This window comes from Brassica oleracea, chromosome C5, assembly GCF_000695525.1.
Source record: "Brassica oleracea var. oleracea cultivar TO1000 chromosome C5, BOL, whole genome shotgun sequence".
In the NCBI taxonomy this organism is placed as follows: domain Eukaryota; kingdom Viridiplantae; phylum Streptophyta; class Magnoliopsida; order Brassicales; family Brassicaceae; genus Brassica; species Brassica oleracea.
The window spans coordinates 33,785,206-33,802,905 of record NC_027752.1 but is presented as its reverse complement, the minus strand read 5'-3'; the positions used below and the strand labels follow the sequence as shown (position 1 = coordinate 33,802,905).

Sequence of the window (17,700 nt, the reverse complement as noted above, 5' to 3'; positions counted from 1 at the left end):
AATACCCGAACCGAACCAAACCGATACCCGAAATGCCCAGGCCTAGTTGTTCCTGTAGTTTTCGGCTGTGTAAACGATTTTGTTCACCTCCTCCTTGAAACTACCATTGTGTTTTAATTCGGATTTGAAGTCTGAAAAATTAGTGAATCCCTCCATGGCGTACAGGTCTTGGTGGACAACTTCGGAAAGTAGAACAAACAACAAAGAAAAGTTATATTAATCAAGTTTTCAGTAGGACTATGAAATTCTATCAATTTAAAGAGTTGCAATGTTACGCGACACTGAGGTGAGAGTTAAGCGACAAAGTGGGAGAACCCTAGGCCCTAGCTTAGAGACGGTGAAAAAGAATAGACGATTAGGAGGCTTCTTTGGGTCTGTCTGACGTCAGCCTTACCTTTTAAGGCTTATGTAGAAACTAGGTCTGATAGGCCGCGAGTTAATTAAAATGACCCAACAACCATTAATTCATTAAACAACCCTGTTCGAAAACTCATCGCCAAAGGCCGTAAAATCGCCGGAAAAACGTAACTCGGGCACCAACGGTGACGATTTAGATTGATTCGGTCCAAAAATCAGGATTCTTAAAAAAAAAAATTACTCGTTTCATCCTATAATCGAGTAGTATATATAAAGATTCATGATATTTTCGTGAAAATGGCAAAAACGAAGAAATTGATGTATAACTCGTGAAAAATTATGAGCCGTCGGAGTCAATATTGCATAAAACCTAAAAGTCTAAAGAGGAAGACGACTTGTAAAAATCATAATTGCCTTTAATTAAACTTAATCATAAAACATGCAAAACACTCATGGTTTCTATTCGAACCCGAATTGTTAGTGTTTTTAAAGATGTGTAAACCGTTGCACTAAATGATATTTATTGTAAGTTTTTACGAATAGATAATATATTAAAACAAAAGCATAAAGATGAGTCTCACAAAAATAAATGAAATGTTAAGGTGGACATCCTTGGGAGAGAGCAAAAACTCTATCTTTATAAGAGCATCTCCAAAAGACACTCTATAACTTCAAATATGAAATTTTTTGCTTTCTAAAAAGGAATTTCAAAACTTCAAATTTGAAGTTTTGAGGAGTGAAACTCTATATTTGAAGTTTCACTACTTAAAGCTTCAAATTTTAAGTTTCATATTTTTATTTGTATTTTGGTCCCTCCAATTACAAATCACATTTATAATTCATAAATATTTTTTTGTTTATTATTTTTATCCTTATAAAAATTATTTTTCATAAATATTTTAAGTTTTGTTTACAAAATTTAAGTTTACACATAAAATTAAATAAAACTTTAAAAGAAGATTTAAAATATTTAGATAACAAAAATATACAAAAGAAACTTAACAAAAAAACTTTTAAGAAATTACATGAAGACATAACTATTACACATATTTAAATATTACAACAACACTAATAGTCAGGTAAGTTTGATCTGGAACCTTTAAAATTTCCAAATATTGTCCAATTTTTTTTGTATAATTGAAGATGGTTGTTGTTTTGTTGTTGATGATGTATTTTCGTACAATTATTTCTTGTTCTTATATTCACCAGTATTAATAGCATCGATAAAAGTTAGTCTTTTAGCAATATTTTATGTTTCTCTTTACTTTCTTGTTCTGATCTAATGTATTTACAAGTATTAATATCTCATGATTTCAACAATTTTTATCTCTAATCTACAAATTAAAAACGAGGAGAGCTATTTTTACTTCGAAATGCACTAGTAGATCATATATGTATTACGAAAATCACTTTATGGAATAATATGGTATTTTGGTTGAAGTTTAATATTAATTAAGTTATTTTATTTAAAATTTTACATTTTTAATATAATATTTTATTAATTAATATTATTGTAATATGTTTATATATGTGCTAGTTATTTACAAAAGTTTTATGAATTCAAATTAGTTATGACAAATATAGGGACTATATTATAAAATATAAATAGTTTAAAGTTTTGCTTTCGAAGAAAAACACCTTTAAACTTCAGTTTTGAAAACTTCAAAATAGAATTCCTTTTTGGAGATGGTCTAATATAGATGATTTCATCACTTACTACAAAAAAAAAATTCAATATCCAAGAACTTTTTTTTCCGTAGTATGTGTACACGCAAGCAGAATAAGAAGAGTTGAAGGAAATAAAAACAGCCAAGACTTCCCACTCGGGCAGATCGAATGAATGTGCTGTCCGTCTTAATATGTCTTCTAAAAGTCATAACGTGACAAAACACCTTTTCTAATATAATATTAATATCTTAATTCTTTCAACTACCTTATGATATTGAATATATTAGTTAATTAATCATAATCTCGCGCACTTAATTCGTCGTTTGCTTCATTATTCCTTTTTATTTATTTTTCTTCTTTCAATCATATCTTCGCCGTACTTGCTTATTCTAGTAACATATCTTACCATTCACAAATGTTATGATTAATTGATTATTACATTATTTTATATTTTAAATCTATGTAATACTTCATCTGTTTCATAATACATGATATTTTGATTTATTGCACAGAGATTAAAAAATCTATTTTTATCTAAAAAATAACTTTACAAATATAATTTAAAAATCATTCAACCAATTAAAAAAATGATTGCAAAATCTAACTGGTTAAACAGTTTTCAGTAAAATTAAAAATAATATAAATATATTAAAATTTCATCTATATTGAAACAACGAACATCTTCTAAAACATCAACTATTATGAAACGGAGAGAGTATTAAATATTAAGTAAAAGCTACATTAAGGTCGGTTGTTAGTGGTAGAGTTAATATCCATATTGATGACTTCTACCTTCAGATAATTCAAGTTTTGATTTGTTGGTAGATATGTTAAAAAATGTGCGTTTCTCTTGGAATTTTCATGATTAATAGTCTTTGGTTTAAAGGAAAACGTAACAGTCTAAGACTAACAACCTCGTCATTCCTTAATTTATTATGTAAGTCTAACCTAACCCTAATTAGTAATTTAACATTTTTACCAAAAAAACCCTAATTCATACTATGTGACTGTCCTCGGCTTAGCCATTGTTTAAAAGTTTTCTGATTTCACTTTTGTTTTAAAAAATTTCAAGAATGTTAAAACATTATATAGTTAAAAATCTAATATATCATAACTGCGATATTGTCCTAGTGATTATAAAAACTAATTGATAATAAGATTTTTAGTTAAGCGTACCTCTGAACAGAAGTATGAACTTACATATCAGTTTCGGAAAAAAAAAAGTATGAACTTACATACTTGTATTCGTTTAAGTAACATCTTAAGTAGTTATTTAAATAAATCCTGAAATAATTACTTAAGTGGAAAGATTAATAATCGAGTTGATAATTTATCAATAAACCTAATGTATTCATCGTCACCAACTTTCCCACCCGCCCTAGCCCCACAGAGATGTAGACCAAATCATAATCCTTCTATCTAGAGGTCATTAACGATTTCTGTTTTTTAAATTAGTATAATAGGGGTTGACATATCTACAAAAACATGTTCACCCCCTCCTAAATAACATCTTATCTGATTGTGACTCTCTCTGATAATACGGATGAAATCAAAATACCAGTTCAGATGTTTAATTGTGTGTGTAATATCTTAAAATGTTATTTTTCATAAATAAAATAAAAGAGAAGTTCTAAGTTAAACGAGACTATCAGATTATTTTTTTGTAACAAATTAAAGTGGTTGTATCCCCCTGATTACTCGTGTAAAGCTAAATCAGTTATCGATACATTTGAAAAAAAACTTATTTGATAATTTGGTGGTTTTAATTGGTGACCACCATTAGATTAGATGAATGGAAAAGATAAATAGAATGAAAAATAAATTTTCATTTGAGAAACTGAAAAAAAAAAATTGTTTATTTTGTTCATCATTAGGATTGCAGAAGAAATTTTTTTAAAAAAATTTATTCTTCCTTGAAAAATTTAGAGAAAAAGTGGGATCAACGTATTAATAATTTGACCAAAATTTTTACCCTAATTAGTATAAATTTTGAGAAACAAAGAATTTGCCATAATTTTCTTTATTTCAACATAATCACCAATTGAAACAGTATTTTAGTTGCAGTGACTCGTAAATTAATGAGGTTGAGTTACTTCTCAGAAATTTCGGGTAAAAATATGTAAATGGATATTTGTGGAAAAATGAAAACTGTAGGTGCTCTTTAAAAAAACATTAAAGTATGACAGGAACTTACAAGTCAAATAATTTCAAAAAAAAAAACTTACAAGTCAACAAAGAAATAAATATGTAATATCATATCCTTAAGAATAGGAGTTGACATATTAATTTACTTTTTTTTTCCCTAGTGCTTTCAAATTTGTTTTTAAAAGAATTCATCTTATCAATAAAACAACAATATAAGATTGACAACAAAACCAAAAAAAAAAAACGAAAAGGTTGACAACAAAACATCATAGAAGTGATATGGACAACCATTCGGGACACATCTCTCCGAACATTCTCCCGATCTCTATTGTTTGGGCAGGCTCATTCTCATTCAAATCACTATTTCTTAAAAGGTAGGTACCAATCTTGAATTAATCTTTCAAAACCATATTTTCCAATTTAGATTAGTTTTTATCTAATATTTTAAATATCTAACATATAGTATACAATAATTGGTGCATATACATGTGTATCAATATCAATTACTTTTTTCAAAAGCAGATGCTAAGTTTCAATATTATAGAGCCTAGACTAGTATAGTTTTTTTTTTAACATATCTATACTATTAAAATAGAAGTCATGACTTTTTTTATGTGTGATTTTTTTTTTATTTTGGACCATCCTTAGAAACTTTTTATCAAAATTTACATAACTTAATTATAATATCTTTATTTTTATTTGAAATACTAATAAATATCTTAAATAAATGTCTAACAAAATCTTTCAAATATCTTTTAGAATCTTTTTAAAATATATTTTCAAGATTAGCTAATTAAAATTTTAATTATCACAAAATATAATTAGAAACTGAATTTTAGTTGAGTTTTGATTGTAATTTTTTTTTAATAATTATACAAAATACTTTAATAATATTTTAATGATAATAACAATTTTAAATTGATTTAATTTTCAAAATCAATTAAAGAAATATTTTAAAAGATGTTTTAAAAAAGAAAAATTCATTTCCATTTCTAATTCAAAAAATATTATCACATAAATTATGACTTATTTCACATGTGATTTTTTTTTTAGTTTAGACCAATTAAAAGTCAAACTTTTAAATACTTTAACCATGTAATACAATTAATTTACACATCCCTTCATAGATGAAACAATTTATCTTTATTCATATCGTATATATAAAACTTTAGTTTATTGTTTCCGTGTATTCTCATGAGTTAAAAACCAATTATGTTTATTATTTAAACAGTTATACTAAATTGGTTTAATTAATCACTATATACCAAATTCTCTATTATGTAGGTTCAATTTAATTTAATTTCCATTTATTTTTTAAATTTAGAAATAAAACAAATTTATGTAAATCAGTAATGTTACATAATAATGTTTTCAAAATAAATTTTGTTATAAAATACAAAAGTTATAAATTTTATAGTAATAATATTATAAGCCACACAAATATTATCATAATATTAGATTATATACAACACAAAGTTATATAATTATTGATATATTTTATTGAATAATCTAAAATATTTCAGTATAAAAGAAAACCCGCACGATCGTGCGGGTCAAGATCTAGTCTATACTATTAAAACAGAAGTCATGACTTAATTCTTGTGTGATTTTTTTTTTAATTTGGACTACCATTAGAAAGTTGTTTAAATTATTTTTTATATAAATATTTCAACTATTTGAATATTCTATAACAAACAAATCAAATAGATATTCTTATATTTTCTCTCAGATTGTATCTGAATAAAAATCTTTTCATATCATTTTTACAATATAAAATATATTTCATTTTTCATTAAAACAAAGCTTTTAAATTTTCAATCAGTTTCGTATTTGTTTAAATAAATGTATATTTCTTTTTTCACTTAAAAAAAAAATTAATTTTTTTAGTTAATTTCGTGTTTATTTAAATTTTTTAGTTAATTTCGTGTTTATTTGAAAATTAAATATATATTTCATTTTAACTAAAACAAACTTTTAAAATATCTAATTAATTTTTGTAATTATAACTAATCTCATGTACAATATTTTACTAAATTTACAATACTAATTTAATATAATAATTTTCAATTAAACTTTTGTTCCTTAATCAATAAGATTTTTCAATTTAGAATTTTATATCACATGATTTAATATATGCTATCACTGAAAATTCAAAACATATAAATTAAGTTACTGTATGTGAACTATAAATTTCTTGTATTTTAAAATGTTATATTAAACAATTTGTAATAATGTTAAATATTATAGTTAGCCATGTAAAATAAATAATTATGTGTATAAAAATGAGAATAATCACCCGCACGGTTGTGCGGATCGAGATCTAGTTCTTCGTTAATAACTTAAACTGTCTATTTGTAGCTGAATATAAAACGTCTAGTGAAATTTATATGATTGCAGTTTTAACTAAGAGAAAATAGTTTACCAAAAAAAAAACTACGAGAAAATATCATTTGCGACGATAAACCAACTTCTAACATATAGACTAAAACGTATAGCACTAGACTATTCGTTGATGATATAACATTCATATTTTCAATTTCAATCGTCATCAATATGTGAAAAATTTGTAAGAGCACTGCATAAGATCATATTAAGTTGTCGTGATCGGATGATAGCAATACCTCATTTTTGCATCATAAAATATAATGAATTAAGCAAAATATTTTATTAACAAAATAATATATTTTATTGACAAACAAACAAATACATTTCTTTACTCCAAAAGGGAAAAAAAGGATTGATGATAACAATACGAAGAGAGCAAATAATGGAGACACTTTTTGTTCTGCTTTTCTCGATCTGCCATGATTGATTATATTCTTGAGACTAAACTTACTTATTATACTTAATTGAATAATCTTAAAGAGAAAGTAACGTTTGTTTAATTCTTGGACTTTGTGCATTTGATTATCACATAATGATTAACCTATAGGATTATAAAAAGTATATATAGTTTGCCTACGTTTAGAGAGAGGTTTAGCTTTTTGTACCAAAGGAATTTATATCTTTGTTATTAGACTTAGAATGCTTGCAACATGATAAATAATGTTGTTAATGAGACTGATACAAGACAAATAATGTTGTCGGTACAAATCTTGAAACATATATTAGTTTATGCATGTGAAAAAGATTAATTGTTCAATTGGATCGTTTTTACAAAATAATTTTTTCAATATTGATATAAATAAATGTATCATAATAAAGCTAGTTTTCAGTAAGTATTTTTGTATAATCCTTCAAACCGACAGAAGTATATATATTTTTTTTTTGTATATGAGAAACAACCATTTTATCATATTAGTTGAAGTATAAGATGTGTATTTATTTTAGGTAATTTCTCCAAACCGACTAAAGACAATTGTATTATTTTTCTTAAGGAACCTACAAACAAACAAAAATATACAAAATCGTTATGTAAAACGTGGTTATAAACTTGGAAATTGCCGACAAAGAATTGGAAGTCTTTATCTGAATCAGAGGGCCTTCAAGATGTTTGAAAAGAACAGGATCAATCTAGACAGTTCGAATCTTGAATCTCTATCAGTTTTCTCAATACAAATAAAATGCCGTGGACCCTGTCAGACAAAGTAGTCTGCAAATTCATCATAATACAAAACATGAATAGTGTATATGACGATGATGATGATGATGATGAAGAAGCATCTTGACAGGTATATTCTGTTAAAGCCCTACACAACTTGAAAACTTGCAAGTGTTCGAAGACTTGTCTTATTACTAAACATCTTCTCATCTTTCGCTGTGAAGGGATAAATATTGTTTGAAGTAGATAGAACAATCTCTCAAATTCAAATGGCCAAGTAACATAAGTGAGACCAAAACAAAAGTCTTGACCCGTGTGTAAAGTTACAACTCTGTTACACTTCAGTTGTCGATATACAAAACATCGTCTTTCGACAAGTTCATTTTCCCATTCTTTCTCCTCCCTCCTCTCCTTTGAGCTCCATCAGATTCTCCTCTCTGTTAAAAACATACCTTAATCATTACAAAACGAAGTGAAAACCAAAAGAAACAATGAAGGAAAAGAAGACGAACCTTCCTCAAGACAAAAGAGAGGTATAGATATGCAGCTTCCCATTCATCAGCTGATAATGTGCCTGAAAAAGAACAAGTGAGTTTATGTTTCAATAGAATCAAAACGAGTCATATGAAGTCGAACAAAGACTTACTCTGATCTTGGTTACCATCACCCAAAGCACCAAGCCTTCTCATGAGTTCTACAAACTCCGGTTTCTTCATATACTCATGGACAAACTCGTGTGAGTTCTTCACAAACACCAACTCTAGATCATACTGTTCACAAGTTCATGGGACAATGTCAAAGCTTATACACAACGAAAAAAATAAACAGTTTCTAAGCTAAGCCTATGAAACATGGAGAGGAGGAAAATGATATACCTCTTCGGCTAAAGACTTGAAGATGTTAAAGGGCACAATCCATTCAGGACAATCAACAGCATCCTACCATTACAAAATTTGCATGATACCTCTAAATGTGTAACCGTGGTAGACTACTAAGTGTATAAGATTGAAGAAAAATTTTAAGTACCTCAAGATGAAATACGTATTCAATACCAAAAGGGCTGCTAGATTTGAACTTCTGAAGGAGGATACAGCGAGAATCATCATCAGAATACTAGAAGAGAATACTGTCTGCTAGACACGACAGTTAAGATAAAGCTAACAAGGACTTTGGTAGTGAAGTAACGAAACAAGCATAACCTTTTGGGAATGCTCTTCACCAAAACGAATCCAGTATACACTATTACCAATCTCCAAACCTTCAGCTGCGTATTCAGACAACAACAAATAACCAAATTTAGTTTTGCCAAAACCAAGAATCAAGTGAAAGAGAAAGGAACACAACTCAGTGCTAATAAGATACAAGACAAGAAAAAGAAAAAAAAACATTAAGAACCTTCTCGGAGTTTTTTAATGATAACATTGGCATCTGGCATTGTTCCTATAAAGACGCCTCCAGGACGAAGTAGAGCTGAGACATTAGCCAAAGCTCGCCGTGCACGTGCCTCAGTAGTCCATGAGTAATGCATAGCAAACTACAATCAAACAATGACTTGCCATATTGAAACTTCAATAGTTTGCAAAGCCAAAGTAGATACTGAATCTTGAGGAAACAAAAGGAATTGAAACACAGAAAAAAGAACCTGGCAACTACAGATATCAAAAGGAGCATCCTCTTCAAGAATCTTATCTAGTTCTACCTGAAATCATTGATATGCAAATCCACTATTAAGAATGAGAAGTATTGAGTTGTGTGTTTTTACATCTGCATCTGATATTAGTATCATGCCAAGAACTTGTGTACTGAAAAAGATTCCAAAACTATTCGAGGAGCTTATCTCATTTATACCTCAAAACAGTCCCCACATAATAAACGGGAGGGAAAGCTGAACTTCTTACGACGTTGGTGATGGTCTGCGTCACCATTATAACGCGTCCGACAATCTTCAATCTGTCACATAAAATAATTACACCATATATAGAGAGATACAGAAAGATATTCAGCGGTCACTTACCGACCCTTCAGCTATATCAATTCCAACATAGTAACCAATCCTTGCCTTGTCCCACTTGATCAAATCACCACCCTGGTAAACCGTAAAAGCAATCAGTCTTAAGAAACATAAGCACTGACATGAACACAAAAAGAGACAATAACCTTCCCACAGGCAAGGTCTAGAACAGCATCATCAGGACGAGCATATAGCTGGATCAACACACTTTTAATCTGTTTTGTTTTGCGAAGAAGAAGAACGAAATCAATATCTTTAAACACAACAAGCCTCCTGGATGAAAGAAGATGCTGTGATTAACCAACCCAATTGTTGAGTTTCTTAAGATGAATGATGGGACTAGCTTCTCTCTCTTCCAAAGTTTGGTTTGTTCTTCGACTGTAATGATCTGCTACTTTCCTCGCAAAGTTCTTTGTGGTATCATCATCCAGAAACTGAGAATCACCTGATCTCAAACCAAAACGAATCCGAGACTAAGCTTTACAACTATTGCTATAAGCACACTCAACAAACGAAGTAATCTCTCACAAAGCAATAAAATCACAAGAATTGAAACAAGACAGCAAAACACAGTCCTCAAACAAAGTCATCCCTTACACTCAATAAGCAGTAAAATCACAAGAGTTGAAACAAGACAGCAAGCAAACACACAATCCACAAACAAAGTCATCTCTTACACAGTTATCAAAACAGAGGAACGAAGAAGCTTGATAGACCCAAACTATATAAAGGACACAACTTTTTGTTTCCCAGCGAGCAAAGAAGATAGCTTTCAGGGCAAAGGAATGAAATTAAGATAAAGAAACTGTAAAACCCAGATTATGAAAGCTGTTATTTATTTTTTTCCTCGAATAGGAAGAGAAGGGGGGGACGATTACCTTCAGGGTTTGATTTGAATCTGGTGGAAGGAGGAGGAGTGGAGCTTGAAGGAGATTGGGAGTATCCTCTTTTCATAATAAAGAGAATCTCTGTTTTGTGCAAAGGAGGGAGGAGCAGAATAGGGTTTATAATTTTAGAGAATCTCTGTTTGTTTGTATTTCGCTCTCCTTCATAAAAAGAGGAAATATTCTGACTCTGTTTGTTTCACGCCGCTCTTCTTTCTGATTTCTGAATCTACTGCCGAACAAAAGCAAAACAAAAAAGGAGTTTCTGGTCGAGTGGTAATACAAATTTAAAAAATATCGATTCCCCTTGGCATCGAACTCAGAATCTCTGGTTTCGTAAACCAGCGCCTTATCCATTGGGCCATGGAACCAGATGTTACTTACTTCACCAAGATATATTTATATTTTAAATTATAATACGTTAGATCAGACTATAGACTTTGATAGTATATAGCAGTAGTTCCGGTGCATGTTTTGGCTGCTAGCCCAAGGTTCTTCTGAGTTCTAAAATGGGAACCGTTTTTTTTAAGGGAGTTCCTTCTGAGTTCAAAAATGAAATTTGGTTTAGTTTTTCTATATTAAAATAAATAAATAAAGTTGAAAGAAAAAAATGCGGAGAGATCCACTCAATCAATCCCAATATATAAAAAGGATTGATGGAAGATTTTTAAGCTGTTCACCTCTGCCTGGAAATTCATCATACGAGAAATCAAGTTTCTTCCACATCACAAAATTCATTGTCTAACTGGGATACGCTTGACACATGGACTTAATCAAATTTATTGTGTCCTACATACATGCAAACAAGCTTCTACCTAACTTCGACGTAACGATTTCCGACTCTATTTAATCTTCATCGTGATCATCCACTAACCTTTTTTTTGACTAAATTATCTGGAAATTTTTCGCATTTCTGAAATCGTCGTTTCTCTGTGGTTAAGGATCATGCAGTTAATTTGATTCACTCTTTCACAATTAATTTTTCTCATTTATCATGACCGCTTCAGAGATGCTACCGCTCCGACTCCCTATGTTTCTCCCAATATATAAACTCATACGCCTCAGATTCTTAGCTACAAGCCTACAACCATGATCATTAAACTCAATACATCAGTGGAAAAAAATGGTGATGAAATCGATAAAGATCTCCGACAAGACTTCACTGATCTAATTTTTCGGTGACTTCTCTCCAGGACTTGCGGAATCGAAGTTAAGCGACGACACCTCTGTCACTATTGACACAGACAGTTCCCGGTTTCACTTACATGAAGGTGACCTCTAAGGTAAGGCGTCAAAACCCTAAAATCGTCTGCAAGTTAATTCGTTTGATACATCCTAATTTAGATAACTCTAGGCCACCTTTTACTACTAATTTTCTCAACCATGGATGTATATGTTGTTGGGTACATAAAGCTGGTTAATGGCCAGTCTCTCATAAACCGGTCCGTCCTTGATGAAGTGGAAATAGCTACCATACAGTCAGTGGTTGATCTAGAAAATATTTTGAGTGGGAGTAAAAAAAATTTAATGTATTAATAATTTTTTGTTTGATGTTTTATTTAATAAGAATAACATTTAAGAGAAAAAATAAACTAAATAATACAGCTATAAAAAATTTAAACCGGAAGAAAAAGAATAAACCCATTAACAAAAAACAACTGGAACTATTGTGAGAAACAAAATTTAATTGAATGAAAAGAACTCATGAACGGAAAGACTCAAAGGAAAACAAGGTGAGGGGAGAACTAATACATGGGAAAAAAAATCAGAAAAGTAAGAAGAAAACAATATTATAAAAATCAATGTAGAAAGGAAAGGATGGGGGAGTCTGAGCATCCGCAATGAGAGTCCTTAAGTGGGAGGAAGTCTTTAAAAAAAAATAATTAAATAATCAGTGGATCCCACCAAAAGTTAAGGATTCAATCTTTAAAATTCTTAAATAATGACTTTTTCTTAGTGAATCCTTGCATTATTTGCGGGTCCCCACGACATGTGGCGATCCGCGATTGGTTGATATTTTTTTTTATCTAAAAAAATAATAATAATAATACTTAAAAAATCAAAATACACTTTTCTAAGGACTATTATTTGAGTAACACCATTGCGGGTGCTCTAAGCCTGGTCAAGTAGGGGCATAGTGAGATAACTAGCCAACTAAGCTGGAAGATACATGTGTATCCTGATACAAATAAATTTATTTGTAACTAGGGTCGGCCTGCCCTACGGACGGGATATTAGTTAATTTGATATTCACTAAATGTTCGAGTTGAAATTTGTTTTAAGATTCAAAAATTTGGTTATCTGTTATGTGTTACTTATTAGTATGCGGTGGTATAGTTGTTTTTCGATTATTCTTGCTTTGGTATTGTATCAAATTAACTAATTGTCCAACTCATAATTATAGATGTACAAATGTGGATTTGTGATAAAGTTTGATGACAATACTGTTTTTTCTTTTTAATTCTTATTCATAGTGGAGTGTGCATGTGTCAGAAAGAGGCCTATAACAACTTTTATGTTTTTGCGTATGGATTTTAAATATATATTATTTTGTATAATGCATACTTGCTCTACAACATTTGCTTGTAAACTAAAAAAACTGTTTTCTATATTTTTAAAAGAGAAAATATATAGTCTATAATATAACATGGACATATGTATTGACTATATATAAAAGTTGGGTGTTATTTTAAAATGACATATGTATAGAGGTTTTTCAACCATTACTTCACTGGCACAAAACATTTATAACTGTAAATATCTTCTTTTAAAAGCAAAACTAATAAAAACGTGTACAACAAATGTATTTTGATATATATTATATGCATCAAGTTATAAAGGTTGGAAACATTGCAAAACCGTTTGGAGCAAAGTTTTTAACTTCACGATCTTCATCTTGACGTCAGTTCAGTGTCGGCCCTGGCCACAAGCAGAAGAAGCATGGGCTCTTCACGGGAGAGAGGCGAACATTTCTTTATATATATAGATATTTATAAAAAGTGACTTCAGCCTAGTGGTTCTAAGAGAAATTATCAGTGCTAGAGGTGCTGGGTTCGATTACCCCTGACTGCATTCATTTATTTTAGCTCCAAATATAAAATGGGACACGTGTCACTCCCATAACGCACGACTTGATGACGTGACTTCACGGGAGAGAGGCGAACATTTCTTTATATATATAGATATTTATAAAAAGTGACTTCAGCCTAGTGGTTCTAAGAGAAATTATCAGTGCTAGAGGTGCTGGGTTCGATTACCCCTGACTGCATTCATTTATTTTAGCTCCAAATATAAAATGGGACACGTGTCACTCCCATAACGCACGACTTGATGACGTGACTTCACGGGAGAGAGGCGAACATTTCTTTATATATATAGATAGATAGATAGATTACTGTGGGGCAGCTGCCACCTTCATGGGCAACGTGGATCCGCCTCTGCATACAGTATGTTTTGATTCATCTCAAACTAAAATTATCAAAAACCAAAACCTTTTCTTTATGACTTATTCTTGGTGAACCTCTGGGAAGCTCCCACGTTACATTTAAGGCAATCAGTAGGAGGTACAGACCCTTACGAAATGTTCTAAAATTTCCATTTAAATACGAGCCTCTTTAAATACGTTGAGTCACATATATGTATATGTATCGATTTGACTTTTCTAATGGGCCGTTTGAGTTTGGGTCTGGAGAAACATTTCCAAAAAAGGTAGAGGGAGCCTCTGTTCTATAGTTTGCGATAGATTAACATTTAACTTCTTCTTACTCTGTAGAGAAAAAGAGGAACTAGACTATTGAAATGGGTCGGGCGTTGGGCTATTTTGGGCTTTTGTTATTTATATTCAAATTTTGAAAGTTTTTTTTTTAACATCAAAACTTGAAAGTATATAAACTCTAACGTATTAAAATGGATCATCAAATAGCCGTTTAGCTAGAGGATCATGGCTTTTGAATCCGAACTTGGATATTGGAGGTTTGCTTTCTTATTTTTTTCCAAAGTTATATTTAAGGTTTCATCTCGATGATTCGTTTTCTTCGTGAACATGAATTGCTTTTTTCTTTTCTTCTTCTTCTTTTCTCTATCTAATTTTCTTGTAGCCATTTATAGAGCAGAATTTGAATCAGAAATTGAAACTGGGTGTTTATTTTTGTTAAAGAATGTTTAGGTTTCGGTGACCATTGTTAATTTCAAATTTAATCTGAATATTTAGGTTTCAATCTAACTCAGAGGAAGATACGAAGACGGCGACGTTCCGTACAATCCCCGAGGTATCGGTGAGTGCTAACGCCGCAAATGTCGCCGAGTTCGACAGAACGACGTCGTTTCTTCGATTCCTTTGCAACCGATTCCGAGAAGCTCCGGTCCAATCAACGGTTTAGGTTTATTCGCGTTCGAGAGGACGACGTCGTTTCCTCACCGGTTCTCAGATTTGTTCATGTTTAATCATCAGGTAATGAATTTGTTCGATTAATTGTTTTTTTTTTTTCAATTTTCATCATCACTAGTTTTTTTCCTCTTTCAGTTTTTCTTGTGGGATTTTAGGTTTGCAGTTATACATCGCGAAATTTCCAGAAATCATCTGGGAGGTGGTGTAACTTTACTCTTTTGATTTTTATAGTTTCACAAATTGTATCTTTCTTTTGCAGTAAGAGCTCAGAAACTACGTAGGGTTTTTCTCAATCACTCAAATTTAAAGTAATACACATCTGCATGCATTGATATGCATTCAAACATTCATCATGTGCATTCATACATTCATCATATGCATTCATCGTATACATATGCATACATCCATATAACATACATAATACATACCCAGCTTACTTCTTTCTTTTTTAGATTTTTTTTATTTACCGCTTGCTTCTTTTTTATTTTCTGTTTCTTCGTTGATTCTTTGCTTCTTTGTCCTTATTTTCTTTGTTGTCTATTCTCTTTGCCTCCTTCCTTGGTTTCGTGTTTTCTTAGTTTCTTCCTTGATTCTTTGGTTTCTTGATTCAATTGTTTGTATATCTGCTTGCTCGATAAGTTGGATTCTATTTCTTCTACAACGGATGGATCCCGTAAGGCATCTGACACTTCTTCTCGTGATATATACTTTTACTCAACTGACCTTTTTATATCTGCCTTTTCTCTAACTTATTCAGTTTCTGACATGCAAGATAATACCTCAGAGTCTTAGAAAAACGGTAGATCACATTAGCAGGATCCACGGAAATAAGCGTCAGTACTCCCAAAGAGATGGCTGCTTGCCTTGACCAATCAGTCCAGGTGACTTATAATCTTGTATCTTTATTATTTCAGTGTTTACTAATTAAACATCGTATTGGGCATTGCAATCATAAAGTCTGTTTGTCGTGTAGTCGTTCACATGACATTTTCACTATCACTGTGGAACAAATGCGCAAGATCAATACAGATTCTCCTGAAAATGGTATTTACAATGGGAGCTTGAAAGAAGAGTATCATTGTGCCAAGTTGCACATAGTATACCTTGCCGGTTCAGAACGAGCCAAAAGAACTGGTTCTGACGGTATGAAAGTTAAAGAAGGTTAGTGTTCTTGTGTTTCATTTTTTAGACCAGCAATAAAGCCTTGCCGATTATTTTGTTGTAATGGAAGTTGATCCTTTTTTCACCAGGAGTTTACATAAATAAAGGCCTCCTTGCGCTGGGTAATGTCATCAGTGCGCTTTAAGATGAGAGAAAGCGCAAAGATGGTGCTCATGTTCCTTACAGAGACAGTAAACTTACACATAAATAAAGGTATACTTGTCTTCTAATTTCTTGAATATCACATTGCTCAGTGTTTGCTCCTTTCTCACAAGTTGTTGCATGCTAACTTCTTAGGTAACCTGCAGGGTTCTTTTAAGCCCTTAACATTTTGGTTAATGCTGGTTTTGTATCTCTAATGCTTGCTATGTGGGTTGATAAATCATGATTTAAATAGTATTTAGCATTTTATTTAGCTCATTTTAATCATTCTAGGTTGCATTTAGGTTTCAATATTGCATTTACATGCATAATTGCATAAATAGGGGCTAATGTGCACACTTGAGAAGTTTGGGCTGAAATCGTGAGGTTAATCGTGCAATTTACAAAGTTATGGGCCGAACTGAGAACTATAAAGAGGCGAGGGACCATTCTGCAAATACTGAGGGTCTGGTCTGCACAATTGGAAACTTAGGGGCAGAATCAGAAGGACGTTTCTGCAATTTTAATAGTTTTGGGGTCAAATCGTAATTATTCGAAATATGAAGGACCAGAAGTGCAAAAATCCCAAACTTCACCATTTCTGCTCCTCGAGCTTTCACCTGCGACGAAGCACTGGCGATTCCGTTGACGGCGGAGGCTGAGAACACGACGGAGAGCTTACCACAGCGAGGAAGAGCACGGCCACGACGCGGAGATGACTTGGACCAGAGATCACGTGGTGGAGAAGCCGATGACGAGAAGCGACGAAGAAGCTTGGTCGCGTTGAAGTTCCGAGACAGTGAAGCTCGATTCCGACGGCGGCGAAGAGACGGCACGGCCACGCAGAGACTGATGCGACGACTCCCGATGGCGATTCCAGAGCTTCCACGCGGGGACGAGCAACGCGAGATCGTGAACCCGCACGCACGAAGAGGAAGAAGCGTCGACGTCTCAACTCGGGTTCAAGAGACGCGGGGAGCTACGAATAAGAAGTCGCGACGTCCCGACGACGCGGGTGGAGGCTCGCGGGATTCCCTTACCCGCGCACGAACCAAGAAAACGCGATGACGATTGACGCGGAGAGAAGGGCGCGGGGAGTCATACCCGCTCGCATGAAACGGAGTCGCGACGACAGTCCAACGCGGGGAATGTGACTCGGGTTGGAGTTGGCGATCTCAACCCGGGTCGCGTCTTTGCCTTAGTCGAATTTTAATGTTTTTAAAAGATTTTTTTAGACTTTTTAATGGAAATCATTAGGTTTTCCAAAGACATATAAATACTCTTGTAATCCCAAATTTGGGACCATATCTTATTTTCTATCTAATCACAAAAGAACTTTGAGTTGAAAGATCTAATCTTGATCATAATTTCTTATCTTTGCTTGATTATCTTGCTCTCTAATCAT

At 32.0% G+C, this 17,700-nt stretch overlaps 1 protein-coding gene and 1 long non-coding RNA gene across 2 annotated transcripts; one reads left to right on the top strand and one right to left on the bottom strand.

The window, feature by feature from the left end:
* Positions 1-7,883: 7,883 nt before the first annotated feature.
* On the bottom strand, positions 7,884-10,841 carry LOC106292584 (mRNA cap guanine-N7 methyltransferase 1). The gene is made up of 13 exons (XM_013728199.1): positions 10,601-10,841; positions 10,028-10,167; positions 9,869-9,937; positions 9,726-9,797; positions 9,560-9,661; positions 9,354-9,410; positions 9,107-9,245; positions 8,911-8,975; positions 8,738-8,788; positions 8,587-8,649; positions 8,358-8,481; positions 8,224-8,285; positions 7,884-8,148 (listed from the first exon to the last, which is right to left on the bottom strand). The coding sequence occupies exons 1-13, from the start codon at positions 10,674-10,676 to the stop codon at positions 8,053-8,055; spliced, it is 1,116 nt and encodes a 371-aa protein (XP_013583653.1). The 5' UTR covers positions 10,677-10,841; the 3' UTR covers positions 7,884-8,052.
* A 4,773-nt stretch (positions 10,842-15,614) lies between these two features.
* Positions 15,615-16,361, top strand: LOC106293476. Its single transcript, XR_001260485.1, has 3 exons — positions 15,615-15,874; positions 15,967-16,154; positions 16,244-16,361. It is a non-coding gene; the product is annotated as an uncharacterized LOC106293476 (long non-coding RNA).
* Positions 16,362-17,700: the final 1,339 nt, after the last annotated feature.

What these genes read in the sequence shown, in the direction of transcription:
- LOC106292584 (XM_013728199.1), bottom strand. Translation starts at nt 10,676, where the DNA reads ATGAAAAGAGGATACTCCCAATCTCCTTCAAGCTCCACTCCTCCTCCT. An exon ending in AATACGTATTTCATCTTGAG is followed by an intron (nt 8,650 to 8,737) that starts GTACTTAAAATT and finishes TTGTAATGGTAG; the next exon opens with GATGCTGTTGATTGTCCTGA. An exon ending in TGATGGTAACCAAGATCAGA is followed by an intron (nt 8,286 to 8,357) that starts GTAAGTCTTTGT and finishes GTTCTTTTTCAG; the next exon opens with GCACATTATCAGCTGATGAA.